The sequence below is a fragment of the Mirounga angustirostris genome, unplaced genomic scaffold (genome assembly GCF_029215605.1).
Source record: "Mirounga angustirostris isolate CCGP_5_RB_7025 unplaced genomic scaffold, mMirAng1.0.hap1 SCAF_1, whole genome shotgun sequence".
NCBI lineage: Eukaryota > Metazoa > Chordata > Mammalia > Carnivora > Phocidae > Mirounga > Mirounga angustirostris.
Window position 1 is genome coordinate 162360357 of NW_026991709.1, and position 27814 is coordinate 162388170.

Here is a 27814-nt window from a genome sequence, read left to right on the forward strand (position 1 = left end):
GTAGCACCGTTTTCTGAGCTCCCACAGCTTTCTGTATATACCTCCATGACAGCCCTTAGCTTGTGCCCCCATCACTGGGCCAGCCTCCATTCCCCACTCACCATTTCAACCTCCTCCCACTTCAAGAATGCCTAAAAACAGAATCTGTGTCTTGGTGTATGCCTAGCCTCTTGAACAGATAGGTGCTTAACAGATGTTGAATGTAAGAAAGGCTACACTCAGAAGCTGCACAGCCAGAATAGCTACCATTTATAGAGTCTCTACTGTATGTCAGGCACTGTGCTGCTTGCTTTATGCTCCTTAGTTTGTGTGCATTTCACAGCAGCCCTATCAAGTCAGTATTTTTATCCCCATTTGTCAAATGAGAAACCTCCTAAGGTCACAGAGCCTGTCAGTGACTAAATCTGGATTCAAATCCAGGTCTAGTATCAAAGCCTGTGCTTTCTCTAGCATACATGCTGCCTGGACAAGGACAGCCTGGAACCTCCAGAAAACCTCCACTGAGTGTAGCTTCTGGATGAGGAGGCCTGTTGGTAGATAATTGCAGGAAGGCAACTTGTCATTCTCTTTTGCTTGATGATCAAAGGCACGGGTCCTTCCCATCAAGGAGACCACAAAAGAAAAGAGAAAATACAGGGGCCCAAACCACCTAGGTCACACAAGACCTTTTCCACTGTGTGAACTAACTGGAGTTTGAGAGTCTGTTTGGGAGAAGGGAATGTAAAACCTACCTTCAGAGCTACCTTTAACTTACCTGCAGCAGGTGATCTTGCTACTGGATTTGTGCTTGGAGACAGACTTCTGTTCAGGAGACCACAAGCCTTCAACATAAAATAATATAAAAGAAGACAGATTGGATGGAATATTACTCAGCAATAAAAAAGGAACAAACTATTGCTACACCTCTAGGGCTTATGCTGAGTGAAAAAAGCCAATCTCAAAAAGTCATGTACTATATGATTCCATTTTATAACATTCTCAAAATGGCAAAATTCTATAAAGATGGAGAATAGCTTAATGGTTATCAGGTGCCAGGGAATAATAGGGAATAATAGGAGGAGGATGGCGACAAAGGAGCGTCTTTGTGGCAATGGTAATCTACACAGGTGATAAAAGGGCAAAACTATATAAACACACTGTGCCAGGCCCCCTTTCCTGGTAGACTTCTCTACCATCTTTGCAACTGACAGAGAATCTATAATTATTTCAAAAGAAAAAGAAAAAAAAAAAAGGAGGATAGATTGGTGAATTTCTAACCAACTTTTCAGAGCTTTAACTCAAAAGAAATGGCAACTTGACAGTTCTTAACTATTACATTGCAACCAGAGCACAACTTAGCATTTGAAGTAATTAATGATGCTTCCTGAAAATCAGTTTCCCCTTCCAGGCCTCACCCACAGCACATTGACCCTGCCCAGGTTATGCCTTGTCCAAGGCACACTGGCCACTTTTGGCTTACTCCCTCCCGCTAGTGACTCATTGCCCTACAACAGGTGTATGTCTAGGCAACATGAGCAAATTCTACTCTTTGCCTGAGCCATGAAGTTTGATCAAGAAGGTAAATGTAGGGCAATAATGTATTTACAAAGCCAAGTGCAACATCAAGCAAGCTATTTGTTTCCCCCTCCCCCTGGTCCAGAATGCCTCCCCCAAAATGTTTCAACCTGTGCATATCTTATCTATGCTCCACTGAGCCTGTCTAGAGCCTTCAGTGGAGGAAACCTCTCCCTCCTGGGTCTCCCTTAGCACTGTTTGCCAGATCATGCTCTAGATGCAATCCCATGGCCTAGGTCCAAGCCCTGGTTCCACCACTTATCGGCTGGGCAACCTCAAGTGAGTCACCGAACCACTCTAAGCTCCATTTCTTTTTCACCAGTGGTGTGAGAATGTGAATGATACCTGACCTCAGGGGTGATCATAGAGCTCAAATAGGAATTCATTTTAACTCTCAGTACAGTGCCTATCACATCTTAAACATTCAACAAATATTATTATTATTATTACTTGATGTTATATTTTTACAAATTCTACCTCCCCACCTGCCCCAAACCACAAGCTCTTTGAGGACAGGGATTCTATTTTGTCTTCTTTTTTTTTTTTTTTTTTTGTAATTATTTTGTCTTTTTAATCACAAAAGTAAGCACACAGACCAGTGCCTCACATGGAGAAAATGCTAAAATTTTTAATGAATGACGGTCACTTTCCCTTTTATTTATACAATGTGCTTTCCATTATATTCTCTCTTTTGAACCTCAGAACTCTGTCAATGAGATGAACAGGGTAGGAACGTGTTCATCTGAGATAAGGACAGTGAAACACTGAGAAGGGTTACATGGCCTCTCATTCCTCGATAATGCCTGTTCTGTTGTACTCAGCAAGGAAGAAAGAACGGATGAGCTGAAAACCAGAACTGACCTTGAATAGAGATAACCTAAAGGCCTCTGCTCCCTCCCCCCCGCCTGGATGGCCATTTCACTGGCCTCTCCCCTGTGCCAGCACCCATGCCAATACCATAAATGGGGCCACAGTGAGTTCCTCAGGGCATCCAGCACCTCAGGAAGGACAGCTACAGCCAGTGAACAAGTATTGGTGACACGCTACACAAGAAGCACAGTTGAAACAGTGAAGAATTTCACACACACATGGATGTTTGGGAACACAGAGGCGGCCATAATGACCTATTCCTGCCAGATGAGATTGGAAGGCTTCCCAGAGGCGGCAACACCAAGTTATGCCTGTGTTCTCCCACCCTTACCATCTCCCTCCCTGGGGCCCTTCCTGCTGTCTCCCAGATTGCTTACCAGACTTTGTTACCATTCACTCTCTTGGTTTCTACATAATTTAAAGAATAACTGCCAGCCTCCCCTCAGCCATTGAAGGGAGGGGAGTAGCATTAATTCTCTCGGGATGAAACAACCACATTTTTTGCCCAGATTTTCAGTAATTCCAGGACAAGACTTTGGGAATCAGAACTTACCAAAGTCACTGGAGGAACAAGATGCCAGTTGGTGGGTAACAGGGTTGTAGGAGACACACTGGATAGAATCATTGTGTCTAAGAAGTAAACAACTATAGATTATTATGCAGCAAACCACAGATGTTTCAGTGGCTACAACTGAAGGTTTTATGATGAGCCCACAGTCTCTCTGACTACACACCATAAGCTCTTATGCAAGTGACCAACAAAAAGCACAGGGATGAATTCTCCTGCCCTGGATTGCCCCTCACCCACCATTTTCATCTCTCAGACATTACCCACGAGACTGACCTAGCTTAAATCCTACCTCCTCCAGGACGCTAGGTACCTCTGGCTTGTGAACTGATAAGATAATGAAGTAAAGCACCTAGCCTAGCACCAGGTACACGGGTGATGGCTGTTACTTATTGCTTTGTGGAGGCCTGGAAATACAGGATGGAGGTGCAATGAAGATATTACAGGCCAAGGGGTGCCTGGGTGGCTCAGTCGGTTAAGCGTCTGCCTTCGGCTCAGGTCATGATCTCAGGGTCCTGGAATCAAGTCCCGCATCGGGCTCCCTGCTCAGCAGGAAGCCTGCTTCTCCCTCTCCCTCTGCTGCTCTCCCTGCTTGTGTGCGCGCTCTCTCTCTCTCAAATAAATAAATGAAATCTTTAAAAAAAAAAGATATTACAGGCCAAGATCTGGAAACATGGCAAATCCTGAGACAACAATGAAAGATGAGTAAGTCATGCACCACACCTGGCATCTCAGCATCTGTTTTATTTATTCACTTCTGGGTAACACTTCACTTATAACCTCATTCATCATTTATTCATTTATTCAGTCATTCAAAGTTGTTGATCTGTATACCCACGTTCATAACAGCAATCAAAATAACCAAGAATTGGAAGCAATTCAATGTCCATCGATGACGGATAAATGGAAAAACAAAATGTACTATACACATACACTAGAATATAACTCAGCCATAAAAAGAAAGGAAATTCTGGGGCGCCTGGGTGTCTCAGTTGGTTAAGTGGCCGACTCTTGATTTCAGTTCAGGTCATGATCTCGGGGTCCTGGGACTGAGCCTCATGTTGGGCTCCACACTCAGCAGGGAGTCTGCTTGAGTTCTTTCCCTCTGCGCCTCCCCCAACTCACTCGCTCACTCTCTCTCTCCAAAATAAATAAATAAATCTTAAAAAAAAAAAAAAAAAAGGAAGGGAATACAGAACATGCTATAATATGGATGAACCTAGAGGACATTATGCTAAGTGAAATAAATTAGTCACAAAAGGACAAATACTGTATGATTCCACTTATATAAGGTACCTAGAGAAGTCAAATTCATAGAGACAGAAAGTAAAATAGTGATTGCCAGGGGCTGAGGGCCCAGGGAATATTTGTTGTTTAATGGGTATGGAGTTTTAGTTTTGCAAGATGAAAAGAGCTATGGACGTTTTGTACAACAACATGAATGTACTTAACACTTACTGAACTGTACACTTAAAAGATGGTTATGATGATAAATTTATGTTATGTGTATTTTACCACAATAAAAAAGAAAAAAATCATTTGCTAAGTACTAATTATGGGCCAAGCATTGTACTAGGCACCAGGAACACAGGGGTAAGCAAAAACAGATGCAGTGTTTGCCTTCACGGAGTTTATAGGCTGATGGGAGATATCACTCAATCACCAGAATAACTGTAAAACTACAATTGTGAGAAACGCCAGGAAGAAGACCTGAGTCTAGAGGACCAGAAACAGCTTCACAGAAGAAGTAACATCTGAGCCTGAGATCTGCAGAACAAGTAGGGGTTAATTCGGTGGAGGAACAGGGAAGAACATGAGCAGAGCCCTTACAGAGAGGAAGCCTGGAGCACAATGACCCCAGGTTTCTGTCTGTTGAAACTGGGTGGATGTGAGGCCAATCCCTGAAATGGGGACATTAAAAGGGGACAGGTTTGGGTGGGGTGGAATCTGTGGTGTCAGATTAGCTAAACTGAGCTATATGAAAACTCTTAGCTCAGTGCTGGCCAGGCGAGGCATGCTCAAGAAATGTTCATTCATGTATTCATCACCCAGCTTTCCTATATCTACCATATACTCCTACAACTTAACTTCAAGTTCAATTGCAGAGAAAAAAGTTCTTCCTAATATTATTTCCAAGGGGCTTTTGCTATAGTAACTCAGTAAGAATCAAACCAACAATACTGTACACCTAAATGGTTACTTACGTGTACTTCAGAATGCCTTCCAATTTTGAGGTCCAGATAATAACGCTTTTGTCAGCTGATCCAGAAGCAAAGCGTTTGCCTAAAAGTGTTTTAAAAAGAAAACTGTCACATTTATTGTAAACCAGCATTTCCCAAAGAGTATTTCTTAGAAAACTAGCTCTTTAAGGTAACTAATAAGTGTCAGCTGTTTCTCTACTTCTTTTTCTTATTAGTACTGGATGGCAGTCAGGAAGTTTGGGTTCAAATTTTGCTTTGTCTGGCACTGAGTAAACAACAATGTATTGAGGGCCTACCACATGCTAGGTATCATGTTCTGTGCTAAGGATTAGGTAGTGATTAAAGCACACATGATCCCTACCTTCACAGAGTTTAGTCTATTGGAAAAAGAAGGCGTTAAATGAAATTAACCCAACACAAATATAATGTGTTAAGAAGTGAGTCCTAGGAAAGAGAATAACTGGGGGACCTAATTTAGATGAGGGAAAGGATTCTCAGGAGGAGAACCTTCAGTTGAGACCTAAAGGATGAGCAAAGCTTAGCCAGGTGCAAAGAGAAGCTAAAGACCTATCCACAAGGACAGAAAAGATATGCAAAGGCCCTGAGGTAGTAAAAGCCTGGTATGTCTGAGGGGCTGAGAAGCACCAGCATGGAACACCAAGGGCCAAAGGGGATGTAGGTGGAAGATAGATCTCTAGGAGCTTCAGGGTCATAGTCAAGATCTTGCTCTTTATCCCAAAGAAAAAGGCTTTAAGCAAGAGCAACAAATGAGATTTTCATTTCCACACTATTTGGGCTTTATGAAAGAATGGGACTAGAGAGAGGCAACATATAACAAGTAATTACTTCTTAATGACATTGTTGCAAGTTTACATGTTGCTTGGGATTTCACTGTACATCCACTCAGCCATTCTCCTAAGTGGCAACTTTCAATTTTTTCCTTTCTCCTCAACTCTCTGACACCTCCCTCCCCATCCTCACTCTGAGGTAATGTTGCTTCCTATTTCACTGAAAGAATGGAAGAGAATTTCCATTAGACTACTGATAACACATGCCTCCACCTGCCAGACCCTGTGGCGACACCCTCTACCTTCTACCATGTCCCATCTAAGTCCTAGATCCCATCTCCTCTTGCCCACTCAATGACTCTGTTCTGACAAGTCCTTCCCCTCTCTCCTACAGCATCAATGTTTCTCAAATTCAACATGTCCAAAACTGAACTCCTGATCTTCCACTGTAAGTATCTCTACCTGCAGCCTTTCCCATCTCAGTAGAAAGCAGCTCCAATCTTTTCAGTAGCTCAGGTTAAAATCTTTGCAGTCACCCCTGCCTCCTTTCTTCACACCACACACACCATCTGTCAGGCAATCCTATTGCCTCCACCTTCAAACCATATCCAGAATCTGACCACTCCTTACTACTTCCTCTGCTCCCACTTCTCTCAGAGGTCTGAGCCACCATCAATAGTGTTATAAAACTTGCCTGGATGATGCTTCTTCACTGGTCTCCCTGCCCCAACCCTCGCCCCTTGCAGGCTGTTTCCAAAACATCAGCTAGAGGGATCCTTTTAAAATATAAATCAGATTAGATCTCTCCTCTGCTCATAAGTCTTTAGTGGTTCCCCTATTTTCACTAAGAATCTAAGTCAAAGTCCTTATGACAGCCAACATGATCTGGCCACCCCATACATACCTGTTACCTCCCTACCCATATCCCCTACTGCTCCCCCTGATTCTCTCTGCCAAAGCCCCTGGAAGGCACACTCTCACCTGAGGGCCTTTGCAATGGCTTTTCCCTCTGCGAGGAGCTCTCTTCCCCTAGATGCCCACTATCAGAATCTTCCTGCCTCCCACCCTCAAGTCTTGCTCATCTGTCCCTGTCTCAATAAGCCCACCCTCACCACCCTACTCATTCCTGTACCCAATCCCCTGCCCCACCCAACGTTCTCAATTCCCCTTATGCTGCCCTACTTTCAGCATACTGTTTAATTTACTTAATTATCTCAAGCACCTAGAATAGTGCCTGGCACATAGATGGCCCTCAATAAACATTTGTTGACTTGAATGATTGAATTGAAGCCCAAGAGACTTAACTATCTTCTGCAACTACAAGTTGTATTAAGGAGTGACTAAGGAGAAAAATGAGCAGCTATGACACTATTACAGAGAGTGTAAAATCAGAGCAGACTCTTACCATCCTTTGCATATGCCACACAGTACACAGTATCTTTGTGTCCCTTTAGGGGCTGAAGTAAGGTGCCATCAGAGGTGTCATAAACCTGGCAAAAAAGAGACAGAAGTACAGGGGCGCCTGGGTGGCTCAGCTGGTTGTGTTCGACTCTTGATTTTAGCTCAAGTCATGATCTCAGGATTGTGAGATCAAGCCCCACCTACTACAGATTTAAGATTCTCTCCTTCTCCCTCTGCGCCTCCCCCCATAAAAAAAAAAAAGAGAGAGAGAGAGAGAGAGAGAGACAAAAGTACAGATTATCCACATGACATCCATTAGTTAGAATTCCTACAGGTTGCTGCTATTTTTGTTTATATAACAAAATATTTGTCAATATTCTAAATTTGTATCAAGTAAAAACTACACTGAGAAACCAGAAAGAACGTGAGAGAAGTGGACAAACCCAAAAAGTAGAGGTCCTAACTCTGTGAATTACATGTCCAGGAACATGCCATTAATCCTTGAGAAATAGAAGTTCACTCTGTGGAACTTCTCTACAAAGTTCACTCAATGTATGTGAATTTGGATATATAACCAATCAAGCTAGACCCTCCCAAATAAAGCTAGCACACACAAAGAGCCAACTACAACATGATTAAATTTTAGTACTAGCCCTGCCCCTAAAGGATGTTTCATATCTGCTATCAAGAGTTTGAAAGTCAAAGACCTGAACTCTGGGTTTGCAAATCAAAGGAAATATCATAAAAACTAGCTGTAATTTGGATTTAGGATATTTTGTAGCACTGTAACATATATAAATATGTGGAAATTTAAAAAACACACTATCTGAGTAATCAAGGCAAAACTCTCCAGAAATGGTTAGTGTTGGAGAAGATAATCTTTGAGAAAAAAGTAAAAGGATTTGGATTGTTTACCTTGGCGAGAAGTCTGCAGAACAATTTAACCAGGGTTTTAAGATTATGTAATTACCATACAGAGAATGGAGATTAGTCAGTCTGCATATCTCGAGACAACAGAGCAAGGGGAAGTGGACTTACGTAGGAGGAAGGAGAGATCATACAAAGGTTTTTAGGTCAAACATAAAGAGTTCTCTGAAAATTACTTTTATATATTGGGATAGGTTCCAGAGGGAGCTTATATTCTTTGAAAATATGAAAAAAGGACAGCATCCATATGGAATTATTTAGGTAGGCCAATGCCTAAAAGTTGGGGTCAGGCTATCTGACTTCTCAGGGAGGGGGCCCCTTCAGTCTTGTTGCTTGAATTTTTCAGGAGGACAAAATGTGAATTGACACCAGTCCATTTTCAAAGGCATTTTGATTAATTGTTTTCAACTCTTTCATGGGTGTCTCAAAGTAAAAAGGGAAAGATTAATGACTCCAAAGGAGGTATTGTTCACAGGTTCCTATCTGATAGACAGTTTACTTACCTGTTTTAAATAGCCCATTTCCTTCCCTATTAAAAAGTAATGACTGGTTTTTCCGCCCTTGCCTTTTTTATCTTAAAAAAGGGGGGGGGGGTCAGATTTCAGAGCATTTACAAGAGGGAGAGGGAAAAAAGCACTTAAAAAGGAAACTCAGACACAATCCTACCAGTAATCTGTTTCCTGCAGCCAAAATCAGTTGCGTTCCATCGGGCTTAAATGCGAGGTCATATATACTAAACAGGAGACAAGACAAGACGAAAGGACAATTAGGAATCAAAATGATGAGGTCTGCTAATGGCCAGGAAAGCAAACTTTATTTCCATTATGAAACACTGCTTGTGTATGAGGGAGAAAAATAATGGCTAAGAATTGCATTTGGCTGCAAATTCCATTCAACCACCACACCTTGGCAGCCCATTCAATCACAATTTACTCGGCAGTTAGCTTTACGTCCCAATTTCTAGTTGTCCAGAAGCCAGACGCCAGAGATGATTCAAAGGGTCAACAGTCAAAGGCACTAACTCTTCTATAAAGGCTAGAGAAACTGAGGGCTACTGAATCCACATGTCTCTGAAAATTGGACATTTATTAAAATATCATTATTATTTCCAACCAATCAGATACTTAATGAATGCCTCTTAGGTGCTCGGCAGTTACAGATACAAAATGAATAAATCACAGTCCCTCCCTGCCCTCAAGGAAATTACCATCCGGTTGGAAGATGTGACTCAGACACATTCACAAAGAACTACCATATGTCGTCAACTCTGAAGCATACATTTTTTTCACATGTTAACATCTCTGAGGTGGGGATGTGTCTTATAACTGATGATGTGTCAGCTTAACTTGAAAGCATTTTTTGCTTTCTTAGTGGTATATAAAATAATGGTATTTTACAATCAGTGACCTCTTAGATTAGATGAAATACAGAACAATACTAAAGTAAAGGTTTTAGGCAGAATTCAAAGGAGGAAGACGCAGTGTTCTGATTTGGAGAAAGGATGAGAAAAAGCTTCATGAAGAAAACAGTACGTGAAAAAAGTAGGGCTTCTGAGACATGCAGGAGGAGATCTGAAGGGGGCAGCATTTCAGGCAGAGAAAACAGAACAGGGGCGCCTGGGTGGCTCAGTCGTTAAGCTTCTGCCTTCAGCTCAGGTCATGATCCCAGGGTCCTGGGATTGAGCCCCATATAGGGCTCCACGATCAGTGGGAAGCCTGCTTCTCCCTCTCTCACTCCCCTTACTTGTGTTCCTTCTCTCGCTCTGTCTCTCTGTCAAATAAACAAATAATCTTTAAAAAAAGAAAACAGAACAAGCAAAGACATGAAGGTAGGGAATAGCAAATAATCTAAATAATCGAATTTGACTGAAACATTTGACTATGCACAAGGCAGTAGGGAGAGATCAGGCTAGAAAAACAGACTAGAGCAATATTACAATGATTCTTGAATGCCCTAGGCAGAGGATTTCGTTAGTTCAGGTGACTCTAGTAAGAATGTGCTAGACAGCACTGCCAGGGCAGCCTACTGTAAAAGTTTAGTATGGGATAAATTTACCTGATACCTGTAGTAATCTAGAATTATAGATCCTGGGGAAGAGTACTTGGAGCGTGTTCCAGAGATACTCTTGCTGAGCTCTTCAAATTATTATTATTATTATTTTATTTCATCTTCACAATTCCGTGGAGTAAGAATTATTACTCAGTTTTGTAGTTGAGCACACCATAGCTCAGAGAGGTCAAGTATCTCACCCAACATTATACAACCAACAAACGGTAGAGCCAGAATTTCAATTCAGGTAAGACTCTAGAGTCTGTGCTATATTGCCTTCCACTCTCTTGAAGTACTGTCAAATATGACAAATCTCTGTTATCCTTAGTACTTGAACAGTAACAATGGCTAACATTTATTAAGCACATCTATTTACTGTGTGTGCTAAGTACAATTTAAATGCTTTACATGTATTGGCTAACTTAATCCTCATAACCCTATACCCATTTAGCAAATGAGAAAAATTAAGACCCAGAGAAGTTAAGTAACTTGCCTGAAAATAAACTGCTACTGAGTGGAGGTAGCACCAAAATTCAAACCCAGTCTGGCTCCAAAGCCCAAGCTCTAACCACTGTGATTTGTGGCCCTCATTTTCATTATTATTAGCATATGCCATAGTTGACAACATAATTAGCAATAGTTTCCACACTTTATCAATATGAAAAAAAGAGGCATTATATGTAGAATTCAGAAAGTTTTTTATATAGGCTCTGTTGACCTCAGAAGCTTCCTTTAACAAAAATAATTCTTAAAATAATAACAATAATAACTCTCTGCATATATTCAACAGCTGGCTGATGGAGAAGCTGGACAAGGGTGGGCATCCCTCTTGATGGAAGCAAACACAGACACTGAGTTCTTCAGCTTCCTCCCTATTACATGGTAACAGATCTGGGCCTTATCGTTTCCTGCACTTTCTTTCTCTGAGCCTAGGGGAAAGTATACTTGGTGTGTACCACAACATGAGAAGCAGGGCAGTAAAGTGAAAATTAGAGGGACCTGGGTCCTGAAGAACTGATGTCCTGTTCGAGCACTTGTCCTCACCTACAAAGCAAGACTAGAGAGCTGCCCTCCCACCTCTGGGTGCATAGGCCACCTTGTGCAAGCACCTGACACCTGTGGGTTGCTATGATGAGGTACCAGATTTTGGAGAGAATCTGTATGTCTTTTTTGTAGTCATCCTTGGTCATGTGGCTTCCTTTCTGCATTGTAGATAATCTAATCTCATTAAAGTGGTTCTTGTGGGGATCTTCTTCATAAGGATCATTTTGGGTTGAATTCTCAGAAAACCATTTGAGTGTCTGATTTGGGCCAAGTCTTAAACTGTCTTACTCTCAGCTGTGAAAATTTTCTCTAAATGTCTTGAAATTTGCCTTCCTAAAACATAATGTTCAATTTACCCCAATCTAAACTCTTAGTGCACTTAGGATCTGTATAATTCATTGTAGCTCTGAATTATATTACCTTCTATATTTCACTCTGTTTCAAATACTATCTTAATTATAGTCACGTATGCATTAAGGGCAAGGACCCTATTTTAGACATTTGTGGGCCCACTATGCATGGCATTGTCCTAGACACAAAATGAATATAATCGACAAAACTATTTTATCTTGAACCCCTCAGACTTTAATTACATCATGAGACTGTGAGAGGGAATAAAGGAAACCTCATTTAAAATGGAGTCCAGATGCCAGAAGGGGGAGCTCTCATGGCGTACTACTTGTTGGCAGCCCCCTGAAGAACCAACAGGAAGAAGCCTATACCTTACCCTAGATAAAGGAAGATTCTTCTCCTTGCCCAGCAACAGCCCAGCCAATGAGAGACTGTCACAACTCAACCAACGAAAAGCCACTACACTCTGAACTCCCAGTTTACTCCAATGAACTTTTTGTTTATAATGACCCCTCCCAACTTCCTTACCCCTTTCCTCTACAAAAGAGTGTTCCTTTCCTTTGTTTCTGGAACTTGCCTGTGTTTCACCATAGCTTTCTTCTCCTGAATTGTAATTCCTCTCCTATTCCTGAATAAACCCACTTTGCTGGTAAAGTAACTGGCTGTTTTATTTTCAAGATTGACAAGATCACAGAAACCCAGAATTGGGAGACCCTAAAATTTGTCAGGTAGTCCAGTTCCCCCACACAGCAAGAATTCCCTGTAGATGGCCATCCAACCTCTAAACACTCCCAGGATTGGAGAGCTCACCAGTCTGCAGGCAGTTTATTGTACTAGAGGATGGCTTTCTCTCCCCATCATCTTATCTCCCCCTTTTAAGAGAAAGATACACTGTCAAATTCCACTGCAGAAAGACAGAGGGCAAATCCTGCAAATTCTCCTCTGCCAAATTTGTGTCCACCCCACTGTAAAATGAATTCCCAAGGTGCCTCTCCAAATTCTGCAAAATCTGGCCCAGACCCAGTTACTTGCTTTGAATCTTAGGCAAATTATGTCACCTTGCTACTTCTCAGTTTCTTCATCTGTAAATGGGGTAACAATTCCAACCTCACAGGTTGTTGTGGAGATTAAATGAAATAATGCATGTAAACACTGTCTGGCCTATAGCAAGTATTCAGTAAATACTAGCTGGTGTAATTGGAGGGTGATAGCAGATGCCGTCCTGACTGGAATAAGGCAGGCTAGCCAAATAAGGCATCATGGTTGAGATAAACCTAGAACAGTACTTTTAAGGAAGAAAGGAGGGAGTTCAGGGACACCTGGGTGGCTCAGTCATGATCCCAGAGTCTTGGAATCAAGTCCTGCATCAGGCTCCTTGCTCAGCGGTGAGCCTGCTTCTCCCTTGGCCTGCTGCTCCCCCTGCTTGTGCTCTCTCTCTCTGACAAATAAATAAATAAAATCTTTTTAAAAAATAAAGAAAAGAAAGGAGGGAGTTCGAAGAAGAATAAGAGAGCATTTGGGAAGGAGTTTTGGATAGGAAAATGGAGTTTTCAGCTGAAGTGGAAAGCATAAATTTAAATGTTAGCAAGCAGAGGGTGAGGGGGGAGGATAAGCAGGACCACCTAGTTAAGTGCACAATCTGATGTGGAAGGGAACTGGAAGTCAATCTAGGGTTATGGGAAGTAGAATAATGGATCACAGCAGCAGGACTCAAAAAAGAGAAATCCTGCTACCATGTGAAGTTTAGCCTGGAAGTCAAAAAGCAGACCAGGAGACAGTGGCTGGTTCAGTTGTGGAGGACTAATCTTAGACATCTAAGATCTCTTAGTTCCACTATCTATTTTCTTAATAGTTTTTGTTTTATCTTATCCTGGGCTTCCAGCTGGCATATGTAGCTGCCATCAGGATTGCTGGTCTGTAGAATCCCTTTAGTCCCTAATCTAGTAAGTTGTTTCAAACCTATAATGGGCCCAAACCCAAATAATCAATCTAAACTCATCATTCATTCACTCACTTATTCATTTATTCACTAATACATCTATCCATCAAATAATCACACCAATCACTGATTTGTCTAGGTTCTGGAATATGCCTTAGAAATGAAGAAGAAGTAGCCATTGCTTTTAAGGGGTTTATAGTCTTCTGGGATAAACAGATGCACAAATAACTCTTTAAACTAGACAGATTCTAAGTACCACAAGAGAGGAATGAACAAAATTCTATGCCAGGGGTTGAAAACTGGGAGCAAATCAGGCAGTATCTGGCCAGCAAATGTTTTGTTTGGCCCACATGGTGTTTTATTTCAGTTTTAGATTAGTTGCCAACACGTAAAAATTAGGGCATTTCACATAAAAACCCAAACTCATAGCTTCTGGTAAAAACAGGAAGATCTGAGCACACTAGGCCAAATTCCTGTAGGGTGGTAATTGGCAGGAGCTGAGCAACAGCTGCCCTTTTTAGGCAGAGCATGAGCTCTCTCGTTTGCCACACTCCTTGCCACTCCCTTTTACTCTCTGACATGAAAGTCAAAGGTGCTAGTTATCAGCAGCTTGTGGTGGGTACTTTCATAATAGAGTTAAGAAAAAAGTAAAAAGAATTCTTTAATTTATTTTTTAATTATTATTTTTAAGGAGGCTCCATGCTGGGCATGGGGCCTGAATGTGGGGCTTGAACTCAGGACCCTGAGACTGAGAACTGAGCTGAAATCAAAAGTTGGGCATTTAACCAACTGAGCCACCCAGGTGCCCAAAAAGAATTTTTTTTAAACTCAAATTTCTATTAAAAGTAGAAGTGACAGATAAACTGGTAGGGCTATATGTTTCAAGAAAAGTGGGGTGCAGAATAGCATACTACTCCTAGGAAAGACAATTCCTTGAGTTTAAGATGCAAATAAACATCTCCCATTATATTGCCTGCCTGACTCCTGCAGGCATTTGGGTTTGCAACCTCTGTAACATGAGGAAAAATTAATGTAGTAGCTAACAGTATTGGCTTTGGAGTGAGGAAAAAAGCTGGCTCCACCACTTACTTGCTGTGTGACCTTAGCGAATTAATTACCCTCTTTGTGCTTCAGTTTCCTTTTAAGTAAAAGAGAGGTAATTACAGTAACTAGCTCAGAGGGCTACTGTGAAATGACAATGAGATAAAAGACATGAAGTTCTTAGCCAGGGCCTGGTGTGTAGAAAGCATTAGCTATTACTAGTGCAGACTACAGAAGAGAGAGAGAAACCATATCCGAAGGGAACATTACAGAATGTTTATAATTTCAATGTAAGGAGATGAGGAAAGAAGGCATGCTTTCTGACACAGACAAGAGAGGGAATGTGAAAGGTCCTATTCCACTGGCCAAAACAGAGTCTGCACCAGGAAGCTGAAAAGATCAGCTTGGAAGATTTTTAAGGTCAGGCTGGGGGAACTATCCAGTAAGTCAGTATTTCCCCAGATGTTTCACTGTATGATGGATTTAGCTGATGAAAATGGAATACGACATTAACATCGACTCGTAAGGCGAGAAAATCACTCTCTTTTGATTCTCTTTCAAACCTTCTAATTAAGGATAGGAGAAGAGTCTTGCTCTGATGCTATTCACCTCAAACACCTCTTGGACCACACTTTCTAAATATCCAGTTCTTCAGGACAGTAGACAAGAGGCTTAAAAGCTTCCTAGCAACAGTATCTAACTACAACTTGGTAACACCGTTTTGTTTCTCCCAACTTTGAGTTTCGCATTTATCCCACAGCAAGTGATACTGACGTTCAAACATGGAGCAATAAAGTTTCCTTGTAAAATCATAAAGTGTAAAATCATATTTGAGTGAAAATCAGTGAGACAATTCAGAGAAAAACGCCAAGTTTATGTGCATGTGGCAAAAATTGTGACGTTTCTGGCAAACACTGTCGTGGGTGGTAAGATGAAGCCAGGACGGATTCTGTGTAAAATCGCCCCGACAGGCCACCACCTCATCCGTGGTAAACCCCCTAGCTCCCTCTCCAGGCCTCAGTTTCTCCATCCGCAAAAGGGTGGGAGGGCGACCCTGCAGTTGCTCAGACCTAGGGTTCAGGTCCTCAGCCCGGGCCGCAGGCCCGTTGCCCCTGGCAACCACGGGGGTTTCCGCCAAGGTTCCCGCCATCCCCGCCAGCGCTCGGCCTCCCGCTCCTCCCGGACTGCCCGGCTCCTCACCACTGCTCGGCTTTATCTCTCCACGTCAACACGGCCCTCATCGCGGCTTCCCTGACGCCTCAGGCCCCTCCTCCCGCCTCAGCAACAGGCCCCACTCCGCCAGCCACTTTGGTTACCTGCGCTACCCCTGGCAACACACATGCGCAGTGAGCCTCGTGCGCGCAGCCAAATTCCGAGTGCGCAGGCCTAAAGGGCAGGGCTAGGAAAGGAGCAAAAGCGGAGATGGAACGGAGCCTAGGAGTCTGCGCAACTAAGGCGCGCGCGACTGGTCGGAATGGGCGGAGGGCGATACGTCTTCCTCGACGAAGGATTTGATTGGCTGAGCCGTGAAAATGGCGGCTGTGGAGAACTGGGTGGCCAGAAAGGGGCTGTGGAGTCTGACCAGCTTTCACCACTTTCGGCTCTTGATTTCAGCCTAGCGTTCTGAGCTGAAGAAGTTTTCGCATCTGATTCTGCTCCGCTCCTCGGGCGTCGCACCCTCTCGGCCATTGCTGCTGTCGAAGCCCCCCCTGAAGGGCATGGCTGGGATGGAGAGTCCGAGCCTGGGGGACTGCGGAGCTGCCCCCTCGGTCACCTCCAGTGAGCGCTCAGCGTCAGACCGGCCTTGTGACCTCCGGCAAGTTATAGTCCCCTTTCGGGACTCATTTTCACCATCTGTAAAATGGGAGCGGGCTGGGGTGCGTAGAAGGTGGATGGGCCTTTCTAACCTAGGATCGACAGATCTCGAGACCCACAGGGTTAGTTACTTGGAGCAGTGGCTGTAGCTCAGGAACTCTTCCAGTGGGTTCAGTCAGCCCTGGGGTGCATCCTGCTTCGTTAGCCGGAATGACGAAGGAGCTGGAAGAAGCAGAGAGGTTTTGTGCAAGGGGTGCAAGGAGAGGTCAGCTTGGGCTGGAGGATCCTAGGAAGACCTTGGAGGAGATGTCATGTTAAGGGTGCCCCCAAAATGGGTCCTATAAGAAGTTACAGAGGCGGGGTGCCTGGGTGGCTCAGTCGGTTAAGTGGCTGCCTTCGGCTCAGGTCGTGATTCCAAGGTCCTGGAATCGAACCCCGCATCCGACTCCCTGCTTAGCGGGAAGCCTGCTTCTCCCTCTCACACTCCCCCTACTTTTGTTCCCTCTTTCGGTGTATCTCTCTCTCTGTCAAATAAATAAAATCTTAAAAAAGAAAAAAAAAAGGTTACAGAGGCAGCCACAGGCATGTATCCTGTGGCCAGGGCCTGGTGCGTAGTAAGCATCACTTATTTGGGGAGAAGGAGGGTGTCTCACTGACTCTTCTAAGCAGTTCTGTTGATCCCAGGTTAAGAGCTCATCTATTGGTTCATATTTTTAAATTTATGCCAAGTGTCACCAGAAATTTTTATAATAGCCCTGTTCAGTAATTAACAACAACAAAAAGTTTCTAGGGAATAGCTTGAGCTTTTCATTGTGCAGAGACTTCCAACCCTTTGTAACCCATGTTGGAGGACAGGAAGATATTCACATAGCATAAGACTGGTCCATACTGATTTTAATCTTTCCTGTAGTCTAAATTTTAGTCCATATGGTTCCTGCTCTGTCATGGATTGAAATTGAATAAGCAGAGGAAAATAAATTTTAAATGAGCTGATCACTTGTACTTTGTTTTTTTCAGCGAGGAAGATGGTGCACTGGGATCGGAAAGAGTGGGAGAAGATGAGAAGCAAGTGGTAATAAAAAGTAGCAGTGAGTGTAATACCCTACTGCAAGAATCCATTGCTTCTGCTCAGACTGGTGATACTACAATGACAGAATGCCATAAGTCTGTCCCATGCGGATGGGAAAGAGTTGTGAAGCAAAGGTTATCAGGGAAAACAGCAGGAAGATATGATGTATATTTTATCAGGTGAGCATGCAAGACGGTACAGATAGTACAGCCAAATCATTTTATCTAGACAGGTATTGGGAAAGCATCACAGAAATCTTGGCTTTTTTCTGTTCTTACCAGAAATCATTGTAGATTTTATTCCTTGAGTGTCACTGGTTAGTTATATCAAGTGATTTGGGGATAAGTACATATATCTTCCGCAAACTGTTGCCCTTAAATTTGTAAATAATTGTAAAATTATTTTATACTATCATAGAGGAAACTATTTAAAAGTACCACTTTATTACTTTTTTTTGTAATTTTTTTTTTTGATTCAAGTTGCTTTATTTTATTGTTTAATGTGGACCAGGCATACTATTCTCACTGAGTCACACAGATTGTTCTATTTTATTGGCATCCATTCTTATTTTTATTTATTTATTTTTTATTTTTTTTATTCTTATGTTAATCCCCATACATTACATCATTAGTTTTAGATGAAGTGTTCCATGATTCATTGTTTGTGCATAACACCCAGTGCTCCATGCAGAATGTGCCCTCCTCAATACCCACCACCAGGCTAACTTTTTTTTGTAATTTTAAATGACAAATACCCATGGCAACATTTGGAAATTATTAATTAAAAATCTGAAATATGGTCCAATTCTTTTTAAGGTCACTTTTATTTACTAGCAATGTTTTCTTTAATATCATTTTCTAGCCCACAAGGACTGAAGTTCAGATCCAAAAGTTCACTTGCTAAATACCTTCACAAAAATGAAGAGACTTCTCTTACGCCAGAAGATTTTGATTTTACTGTACTTTCTAAAAGGGGCATCAAGTCCAGATATAAAAACTGCAGCATCGCTCCTCTGACATCCCAAATGCAAAATGAAAGTAATAGTTCAAACCGGAACCTCAGGACACGAAGCTGGTGGAAAAAAGATGTCTTTCCTCTACCAAGTGGTAGTTTGGAATTGCAAAATAGCAGAGGACTGTCTAACTTTAAAGAAGATGAGGGTGTTAATGATGTTGACTCCAGAAAGGTTAGAAAGCCCAAAGGAAAGGTGACTATTTTGAAAGGAATTCAAATTAAGAAAACTAAAACACGGTGCCGGAAGGGTCTTCCAGATTCTGCTCAAAGTAATAAGAAAAGAAAATCTGAGTATAAAAAGGCAGATGCTGAAAGTGAACCTGTTGTGCAAGAAAGTCAGCTTGATAAAACACTCTCCATTTCTGATGCTGGAGCAAGCAACAAGACCCTCAGTGTAACCAGTGAAGAAAAGAGGCTTGTAAAAGAACAATCATTGAGTTCAGGATCAAATTTTTGTTTTCAACAAATAACTTCTGGCATCATAAACAAATTAAGTTCAACTGAAGAAGCAGAACACAACAAGAATTGTGAGGAAACCTTTTTAGAATCTGAGGAAATAAAAGTAGAAGTTGGGGAAAGGAAGGAACATTTGCATACCGACGTTTTAAAATGTGGCTCTGAAATGGACAACAACTGCTCACAAACCGAGAAAGACTCTATTTCTGTGAAAATATGTCAAGGTATTCAGAGCACTAAAGCTGCTAATGAACACGTGATGAGTTTATACTTCCATATACTATATTTCATGCCTGTACCCAGTTAGAATGTGGGAATAGAACAAAGAAATAGGACTAAATACCAGATACATTGTACCAGTTGATCCTATTACCTTATTTAACTGATCTTCAAACCCTTTCCTATGGCATAGGTGGAATTGGCTGGCTACCGCCTTGCTAACCCCAGCTCAGGAGATTGTGCCATTTACAGCTGCTATCATCTCTCCCTGGTGCAATAGCTGGGACTCTCCTCAACAGTGCTTTCCCTTCCCATCTTCTTTCCAGCCAGTAATATTACAGCTTTAGGGAAAATGAAATGCTTCACTTGTGAAAAGGTTTGGGGGAAGACTCCTTTTAATGCCTAAACGGCTTGAGAATAGTCTGTGTCTACCCTTTTGCACCCCTCCTCTTATTTATTCCTGATGTGTAACTTCCAATTTCAGTTTGTACTTATCATAGTCATTTTTATCTTCTATTATAATGTAATGCTTTTCTAAATGCTTTAGAGCTCTAAATAATTCAAAACTGTATTCACATAGTTCATCTATTATTTGTAATATGCTCTTAATACAGAGTTCAGAGCTTAGCAGTATTGCCTTTATAATACCTCAGTGAATAAAAAATAAAAAGAAGACCTTTTGAGCAGCCCTGTATTAGTTATTCATTATGCCATTATGGTATAATGAATAACTCTTTCAAAGAAGAAGAAGAATTTTACTTAAAGTCCTGTCAGGAGACAGCCTGGACAAATTGGTGGAGCAGGGGGTTAGACTTGATTTCTGTTCTCAGTTCCACTCATGATTTTATGTCTTTGCTGTGCCTGGAATTCCTTTACCTTTAATAGAAAATGACCGTATATACCTAGGAACTGCTTAAGAATTCAAGTCTCTCCTTTAAAGACTTTAAGCTTCTTAGAGCTTTGAGGTTTATGTAGCTTTATTGCTAGTATAATGGACAAATAAAATACTAAAAACATCCTTTTGTGACCAAAACAGAAGTATCCTATTCATCCTATACATAAAGAAGTCTAGTTCTCAGCACAAGATGAAGTACCCTGAGTTTAAGAAGTGTCTAATGGAATTGTAAAGACTTTCCCGTTGGCTTAGTTGGAAATTGAAAAGTAAACTGAGCTTCAGTCTTCTACTAATAAAGGATGCTAGTTAATAATTATTTATAGGAACCCACAGAAGAAATTATCATGTAACACTTAGTAAGAGTACTTTCTTTTGACCTCTTTTTTTACTTTCTACTAGGCTTTGCCTATTCGAACTAGAATAGCAAAAAACAGTAGCTAATTATCTGGAGAGCTGGATACCTGTCCCAATCTATAATTAGTCCCACTTTCATTTGGGGATTGTTGTTTAATTTCTAAGCCTTAGTTTGTTTATCTGTAAAATGGAGGTAATAATCCTCACCAGTCCAGTTTTTCACATCAAGAATATTGCAAAGTAAAATGAGAAGTGAAAAAGATGGCTTCACGCTATATAACTGCCAAGGTATTATTAACTGACATTCAAATTTAGAGGGTAAGGCTATGGAGAGTATTAAATGTGATGATTTTAGAAACTTGGGAAGCCTGATAATGCTGGTCAGGTAGTCTGCTATGTTAACTGAGCTTCCCAGTAGATAGTGGTCTCAGTAGTCCAAGGTCCAAATCTTAGGTTTTTCAGTAGGTTTTGTTTTGTCTGTGTCCTTTTTTGTTTTTTAAGTGTAAAAATATTCACTGCAGAAATTTTGGAAAATATAAAAAATTAAAGGAGAAAAGAAAAATTAGCAACAACCATTATACCATTTTGGTTTATTTCATTCTAATCTCTGTTTCTCTTTTTTCTTTCTTTATTAAATTGGGATCATATGTAGACTATTGCATTTTCACTTAAAAAGTTAAGGACATGGGGGAAAATATTCGTGATATAGTCTCAAGATGTTTAATGACCACATTGTACAAATGTGTCATAATTTAAAATATTCCATATTTCTAATTTTTTAGTACTATGAACTCTGAACATAAATCATAGAGTACTAGTGTAACAGAGTGGTTAAAGTTATGGACTTAGGAGCTGGACTGTCTGGATTTGAATTTCTGCTCTGACACTAACTGTGGCACCCTGGCCATGTTACTAAATTTATCTGTACTCACTCAATTTCCTTATCTGTGAGGTGAAAGTAAATAGTACCTAGCTTGTAGGTCATTAGTGGGATTAAGTTGGTTAATTTTTGTAAAGTGCTTAGAATAGTACCTGGCCAGTATTAAATGCTTTATAATAGTAGTGTGTTGTTATTAGCACCCCTGAATATTTCTCTAGGCTAAGCCATAGCTTCTATAAACAATGTTCACTATTCCTTTTCAGAAGATACCATTCCACGGACACAAATAGAAAAAAGGAAAACAAGCCTATATTTTTCCAGCAAATATAACAGAGAAGGTATCTCTTTCCTAATCAGAAAATTAGATTTTAAATCTGTTTCAGATGTTCAGCTCTGATGCAGTGTGTTTGTTTAGCTCTTAGCCGCCCTCGACGCAAAGCCTTTAAGAAGTGGACACCTCCCCGGTCACCTTTTAATCTTGTCCAGGAAACACTTTTCCACGATCCATGGAAGCTCCTCATTGCTACCATATTTCTCAACCGGACCTCAGGTTTGTAGATTATTTTCATCTTTATCTTAGAGACAGTGTGATAAGGAAAAAGGGCACTGGATTCATTAGGAAGTCTGGGTTCAAGTTTAACTTTGAGTTTGTGTGACCTCAGGCAAGGACTTTGCCTTTCAGCCCTCAAACTCTTCACCTATGAGAAGGTTAGACTAGATGACATCCAAAGCCTTTTTAAGCACTACGGAACAGATTGTCATTTATTTTCTACTTCCAAACGAGTTTTGGTCAGCAATGAAAATCAGTTTCTTAACATTCCTCCACCCTCTGTCATGTGTAAAAGCATTTCTTTTTCATGGAATGCTTTCTTTAATGTCATTGGCACTTCATATTCCATATGCTTTTATACTAGTTATCTGATGACTGGATTATTTGAAAACTAATAATCAGGCAAGGCTAGGTATCAGTATGATTTAGCCATACTGTTAGCCAAATAGCTGATAGATAGTGTTGACTTTTGACTCTGAAGGTGGTTGCCTTTTCAGGTAATGGCTTCTCCGCAGGGGTTTAAAAAAAAACAAAACAAAAACCCTCTATATGAGATTTCTAGATGAGGAAGTACCTGAACTTAAAAACAGCTCATCTGGAGGCTTGTAATCACAGTTACTTTTACTTCCCAGGCAAAATGGCAATCCCTGTGCTCTGGGAGTTTCTGGAGAAGTACCCTTCGGCTGAGGTAGCAAGAACCGCAGACTGGAGAGATGTGTCAGAACTTCTTAAACCTCTTGGTCTCTACGATCTTCGAGCAAAAACCATTATCAAGTTCTCAGGTACTTTCCTGTATACCCAAAGGAAAGAACATAAACTGCCTATTTAAGAGAGCCACACCTTAAACTTTAATGTCCTTGCATGCTACATTAATTGAGGTCATTCAGCTCAAGCACTGAAGGCATTTAAGAACAGTCCGCTTGCCCCAAACCACAGTCCCTCACCGACCCAAGCAATAAATCTTTGCCCAACACTGGGACAGGTCATCTGGGCAGGATTAGAGGAAGAAGTCAGTGAAGCAGAATGCCCTGTTGACCATAAGGACTTTGCCTCTGTCTAGTTAGCACTGCACAAAATAATAATGGTTAGTAAGTGGCAGGTGAGAGGTTCAGATGGGGTGCTGCGGGAAATCAGAAGAGAGAGCCATCAGAACTGGGGTTGTTAGGAAAGACTTTTTGCTGTCCCTTTCTGCCATTCTCACCATCTAGCTCTGCATCACCACATATTTAGGGAAAGTATCTTTCTAGAGGCTGACCTGATCTGTGGGGTGTTGTATTTTCAGATGAATATCTGACAAAGCAGTGGAGGTATCCGATTGAGCTTCATGGGATTGGCAAATACGGCAACGACTCTTACCGAATTTTTTGCGTCAATGAGTGGAAGCAGGTGAGACCCACTCCCAGCCATAACATCTCCAGCATATTTTGTCTCTGAGGCAAAATAAGTCCATCCTTAGAGCTAAAACTATTTCTTGGGCACAGTTTTGTTCCAAGCTTGAGGGGCACGTGGTGGCATGGGTCTTTTGGCAGCAGGGAGAGGCTCCAGAGATACTCCCAACTCCATAAAGACTCCTTGGTGTGGCCTCTCACTGACCTCCAGCAGTTTGTCACTTCTGGCCCTGTGCTGTCATTCTCATTCATGTGTGGTCTCTAAGCCTGACATGGTTCTGCTCCTGTCACAGTGATACTAGCCTTCAGAAATATACCACTGAAGGAAAGCAGGCAGGTTTGGGCTTGGAAGGTATGCTTGTTGGGTTTCTCCTACTGGTCTCAGACTGCTTTTATGGTAACTGGGCCCTACTTCAGCTACCCAGTCAACTGAGTATGCCCTGCCCACAGATATCCAGAGGGTGTCCTGGCAGCGGTGGTACTGCCAGGTGGCCCAGTACACTGCCCTCTTGGTCTGTAACTCACCTTAAAGCATTCAGCCAGTAGGTCTGGCCAAGCCCATCCCTGCTCCACCGTTTATTGTGATCTGAGCAATCCATGTAACTCTCAGGGTCTATAACCTCCTTCTGGGAAATGGTATATTAGTACTTGACTCATATTATCACCACCCCACATGGTAGGTCATGGTGAAGATCAGTACTAAATTGGAAAGTACTTTGTGAAGGATTACCTTAATGTAAGGTATAGTTTTAAGCATTCATGAATCCAATTAGGCTAAAGGTTATAATTTTCAGGTATGCTATCATAAGGTATTTTTCCCCTACCATACCTTTAAAAAGCCCATTTAAAAAATGTATTTCTGACGAACTTATATAAGGCTTCTGTCTCCTAATGTGTTGTATTTCTTCCAGGTGCACCCTGAAGACCATAAGTTAAATAAATATCATGACTGGCTTTGGGAAAATCATGAAAAATTAAGTCTGTCTTAAAATTCTTTGAAATTTTCAAACTCATTTTTTATCATTACCTTGCACTTGATTCTTAAGAGCTCCATTAACCACAACCAACTGCCTTTACAGGTATATAGATTGTAATTAGTCCAACTAGAAATATAATGTAAGTTTTCTTAATGTGTGTAACACTGGTAGATCTTTGCTACTGAACGTACTAGAACATGTTTTGAGATTTTTTTTTTAAATAAATTGTTACTTGACAAGAATCCTAAATATGTAAATGACTTTTCCAATAATAAAATGTGATTCAAAGTTGAAAAAAAAACTTTCATAAGTTCTCAGTAATACAAAGCAGATTTCTATCATTGTTGCTTAAGGAAAGATTGAATTTTCTGTTCTCTTTCTATAAAAATGGAATTACACAGTTGTTATATAAGATGCAATCAAAGAGTTTACAGCCAAATATGTAAGAAAAGATATTATAGGGTATGTTAGGCAGTTAATTCATATTTTTATATTTTACTTTAAAAAAAGGTAACAATAAGATTCTTTTGTCATCATGTATACTTGACGACTCTGTTTTAGCATCCATTTGATAACCTGTGAATATCTGCCTGCAGCTTTGTTTCAGAGTGTCAGCTTCTGGCTCATGCATTTTACCTTGACCCCCTTGTGAAAGCTCGAACATTTACCCATCTCTCAACCTGATGGAGGACAGGACCTTCTAAGTTTTGTATCTTTTTTTTTTAAGATTTTATCCATTTATTGGAGAGGGAGAAGCAGGCTTCCCACCGAGCAGGGAGCCCAATGCCAGGGCTTGATCCCAGGACCCTGGGATCTTGACCTGAGCCAAAGGCAGACACTTAACCAACCGAGCCACCCAAGTGCCCTTTGTGCCATTTTTAATACAGGTATTACAATGTTGTAGCTCAAATACTGAAACATTTACCTTAGAAAGAACTCATCAAACAACAATAACAGAAAATCCCAAGTTGTTAAGTCTCATTTACCAATTGCCATTTTAAGGTATAATTTGAAAATTAAATTGATTGAAGAAATGAAAAATAAATTGTTGGGGGGGAAATCAGAGGGGGAAACAAACCATGAGAGACTATGGACTCCGAGAAACAAACTGAGGGTTCTAGAGGGGAGGGGGGTGGGGGATGGGTTAGCCTGGTGATGGGTATTAAGAAGGGCGCGTATTGCATGGAGCAGTGGGTGTTATACACAAACAATGAATCATGGATCACTACATCAAAAGCTAATGATGTACTGTATGGTAACTAACATAAAATAAATTTTTTTTTTTAATTTTTAAAAATTAAAAAAAAAATTGTTAGGGAAACTACCTTTGTGGTCGGGTGGAGTGTGCTGTAGGACAAGTTGGTTGTTTCCACTTTAGTGAGCTAGTTTCAGTTTTTGGAGAGAGAGAAGGATTTTGACCGGAGAACGGGAAAACTGGCCATATCCCCCCCAACAAGGCAAACACCCACTTTATAACATCCCATCGCATCTTTATTTAGCAATCCTCAACATAGCATTTACTAAATGTAAACCCTGTGCTTGTGAGAGACACAAAGATGAAAAGGTTCTGTAAAGGGGTGCCTGGCTGGCTCAATCAGTAGAGCATGTAACTCTTGATCTCGGGTTTGTGAGTTGGAACCCCCTGTTGGGTGTAGAGATTACTTAAAATAAGATCTTTGGGAAAAAAAAAAAGGTTCTGTAGAGACATGTGATCTTAGGGAGAGAGAAAGGCACACGAAATAATGGAAGGGAACAAAAGGAGTAAGTTGTAGGGGCAAGATGCCCAAACCCTGCAGCTAAGAGTATAGGCCCTCTGAAACGCTGGGCTCCAGCTGGGATTGGGGGCTAAGGCAAGCTCACCAAGCCTAGGACATCAGGTGTGGCTGAATGGCAGGGCCTGCGGTCAGATACCCTGGGGAGTATGAGCCTGTGTGGACACAGCAAGGGAGCTCCAGCCGTGGCCATATCTGGCTTTTCTCCTTTGGTGCAGGTGAGGTCGCCTGCCCTCTGTACCTGTTTCCTCATCTCTTTCAAAAGTGATAGTGAGGCTATCACCACTCATAATAACTTACACAGTTCTTATAATGATTATTGAGTTAATGCATGTAATTGCTTAAACGGAGCCCGGCTTATAAAAGTGCTGTTAATGTGGCTCATAGGGATGGTCTGAGTGACTACCTCAGGTTGAGAGGGTCACAAAGATAATACAATTCGTTGAAGATGGTACCTTATGCAGACTGAGCGCTCAAGTGTTTGTTTTTTAAAACTTTATTGAGACAAAATTCACATAATATAAAATTCATCATTTAATCATTTTAAAGTATACAATTAAATGATTTTTAGTACACTCAGCAATGTTGTGCAACCATCATCACTAACTCTAAAACATTTCCAACCCGTTAAGAAGAAACCCCGTGCCTGTTAGCAGTCAAACCCAAAGCTACACACCGCACCTCCAGCCTCTGGCTATTGCCAATCTGCTTTCTGTGTTTATAGATTTGCCTGTTCTGGGCATATCTTATAAATAGAATAATATGTGACCTTTTGTGTCTGGCTTCTTTCGCTTAACATAATGTTTTAAAGGTTCATCTGTATTGTAGCATGCATCAGTACTTAACTTTTTTTTTTTTTTAATATTTATTTGACAGAGAGAGAGATAGCGAGAGCAGGAACACAGGCAGGGGGAGTGGGAGAGGGAGAAGCAGGCTTCCCGCCCAGCAGGGAGCCCCATACGGGTTTCCATCCCAGGACCCCAGGATCATGACCTGAGCCCAAGGCAGATGCCCCAGTACTTAACTTTTTTATGACATTCCATTGTGTGGACAGAGCACATTTTGTTTATACATTTATCAGTTGATGGGCATTTCAAGTGTATATTATTAATATTCCTGTTATTAAGTTTTGTATTTCTAAGCCATGGCACCCTGTCATTAGGGGGCAAAGCATACTGCTTCTATTTGGCCAAGACTCTGGGTTTCTACCACCCCTCTGGAGGAGGCAGGGCCTGTTCCTTGGATGAAAAGGAAAGACGTGGAGGCCGGCTCAAGATCCTACAGCTTTCAGGACAACCAGGGATTTATTACACCAGGTTCAGGGGCCACTGGGCCATACTAAGAAATCCTGTCTTTCGCCAAGCCAGGAATTCTGCATGGCTGCGATTGCCTCTCAGGACCCGCAAAAGGAGAAGCACGGGGCATTTGGGAGTGGGAGGGTCTGCCCCCGCAACCCTCCTCTTCCCGCGGACTTCGGAGCGTGGCAGCGTTCAGCCAATCAGCGCAGGGCGTCTGTAGTCCTGGCAACAGTAGCTTCTAAGCTTGAGACTTCAGGGTCTCTTGCAAAATTTGGAATTACTGTTTTTTGGTGCCCCCACGCAAGCGCGCGCGCGCGCGCACACACACACACACACACACACACACACACGCATTCATACACACTCTTCAGCGCCCGCCCCCGACGCTGTGACC

At 41.6% G+C, this 27814-nt stretch overlaps 2 protein-coding genes across 7 annotated transcripts in view; one reads left to right on the forward strand and one right to left on the reverse strand.

Moving 5' to 3' along the window:
• IFT122 (intraflagellar transport 122) overlaps positions 1 to 16073 on the reverse strand; it is a 68522-nt gene extending 52449 nt beyond the window's left edge. For all 6 annotated transcript variants that reach the window (XM_064591900.1, XM_064591909.1, XM_045904305.3 and 3 more), the window contains exons 1-6: positions 15934 to 16073; positions 8976 to 9042; positions 7387 to 7471; positions 5197 to 5275; positions 2978 to 3054; positions 755 to 821 (exon numbers count right to left, since the gene is read on the reverse strand). In XM_064591900.1, the coding sequence (XP_064447970.1) occupies positions 755 to 821; positions 2978 to 3054; positions 5197 to 5275; positions 7387 to 7471; positions 8976 to 9042; positions 15934 to 15974 (416 nt within the window). In that variant the 5' untranslated portion in view covers positions 15975 to 16073. The remainder of the gene's footprint in view (positions 1 to 754; positions 822 to 2977; positions 3055 to 5196; positions 5276 to 7386; positions 7472 to 8975; positions 9043 to 15933) is intronic.
• A 170-nt stretch (positions 16074 to 16243) lies between these two features.
• Positions 16244 to 24592, forward strand: MBD4 (methyl-CpG binding domain 4, DNA glycosylase). The gene is made up of 8 exons (XM_054504578.2): positions 16244 to 16553; positions 17570 to 17796; positions 18479 to 19311; positions 21699 to 21773; positions 21851 to 21985; positions 22618 to 22767; positions 23268 to 23371; positions 24285 to 24592. The coding sequence occupies exons 1-8, from the start codon at positions 16452 to 16454 to the stop codon at positions 24360 to 24362; spliced, it is 1704 nt and encodes a 567-aa protein (XP_054360553.1). The 5' UTR covers positions 16244 to 16451; the 3' UTR covers positions 24363 to 24592.
• Positions 24593 to 27814: the final 3222 nt, after the last annotated feature.

Coding starts and splice junctions, on each gene's coding strand:
- MBD4 (XM_054504578.2), top strand. CDS start 16,452: ATGGCTGGGATGGAGAGTCCGAGCCTGGGGGACTGCGGAGCTGCCCCC. Junction 17,797..18,478: donor TATGATGTATATTTTATCAG/GTGAGCATGCAA, acceptor ATCATTTTCTAG/CCCACAAGGACTGAAGTTCA. Junction 22,768..23,267: donor AACCATTATCAAGTTCTCAG/GTACTTTCCTGT, acceptor TTGTATTTTCAG/ATGAATATCTGACAAAGCAG.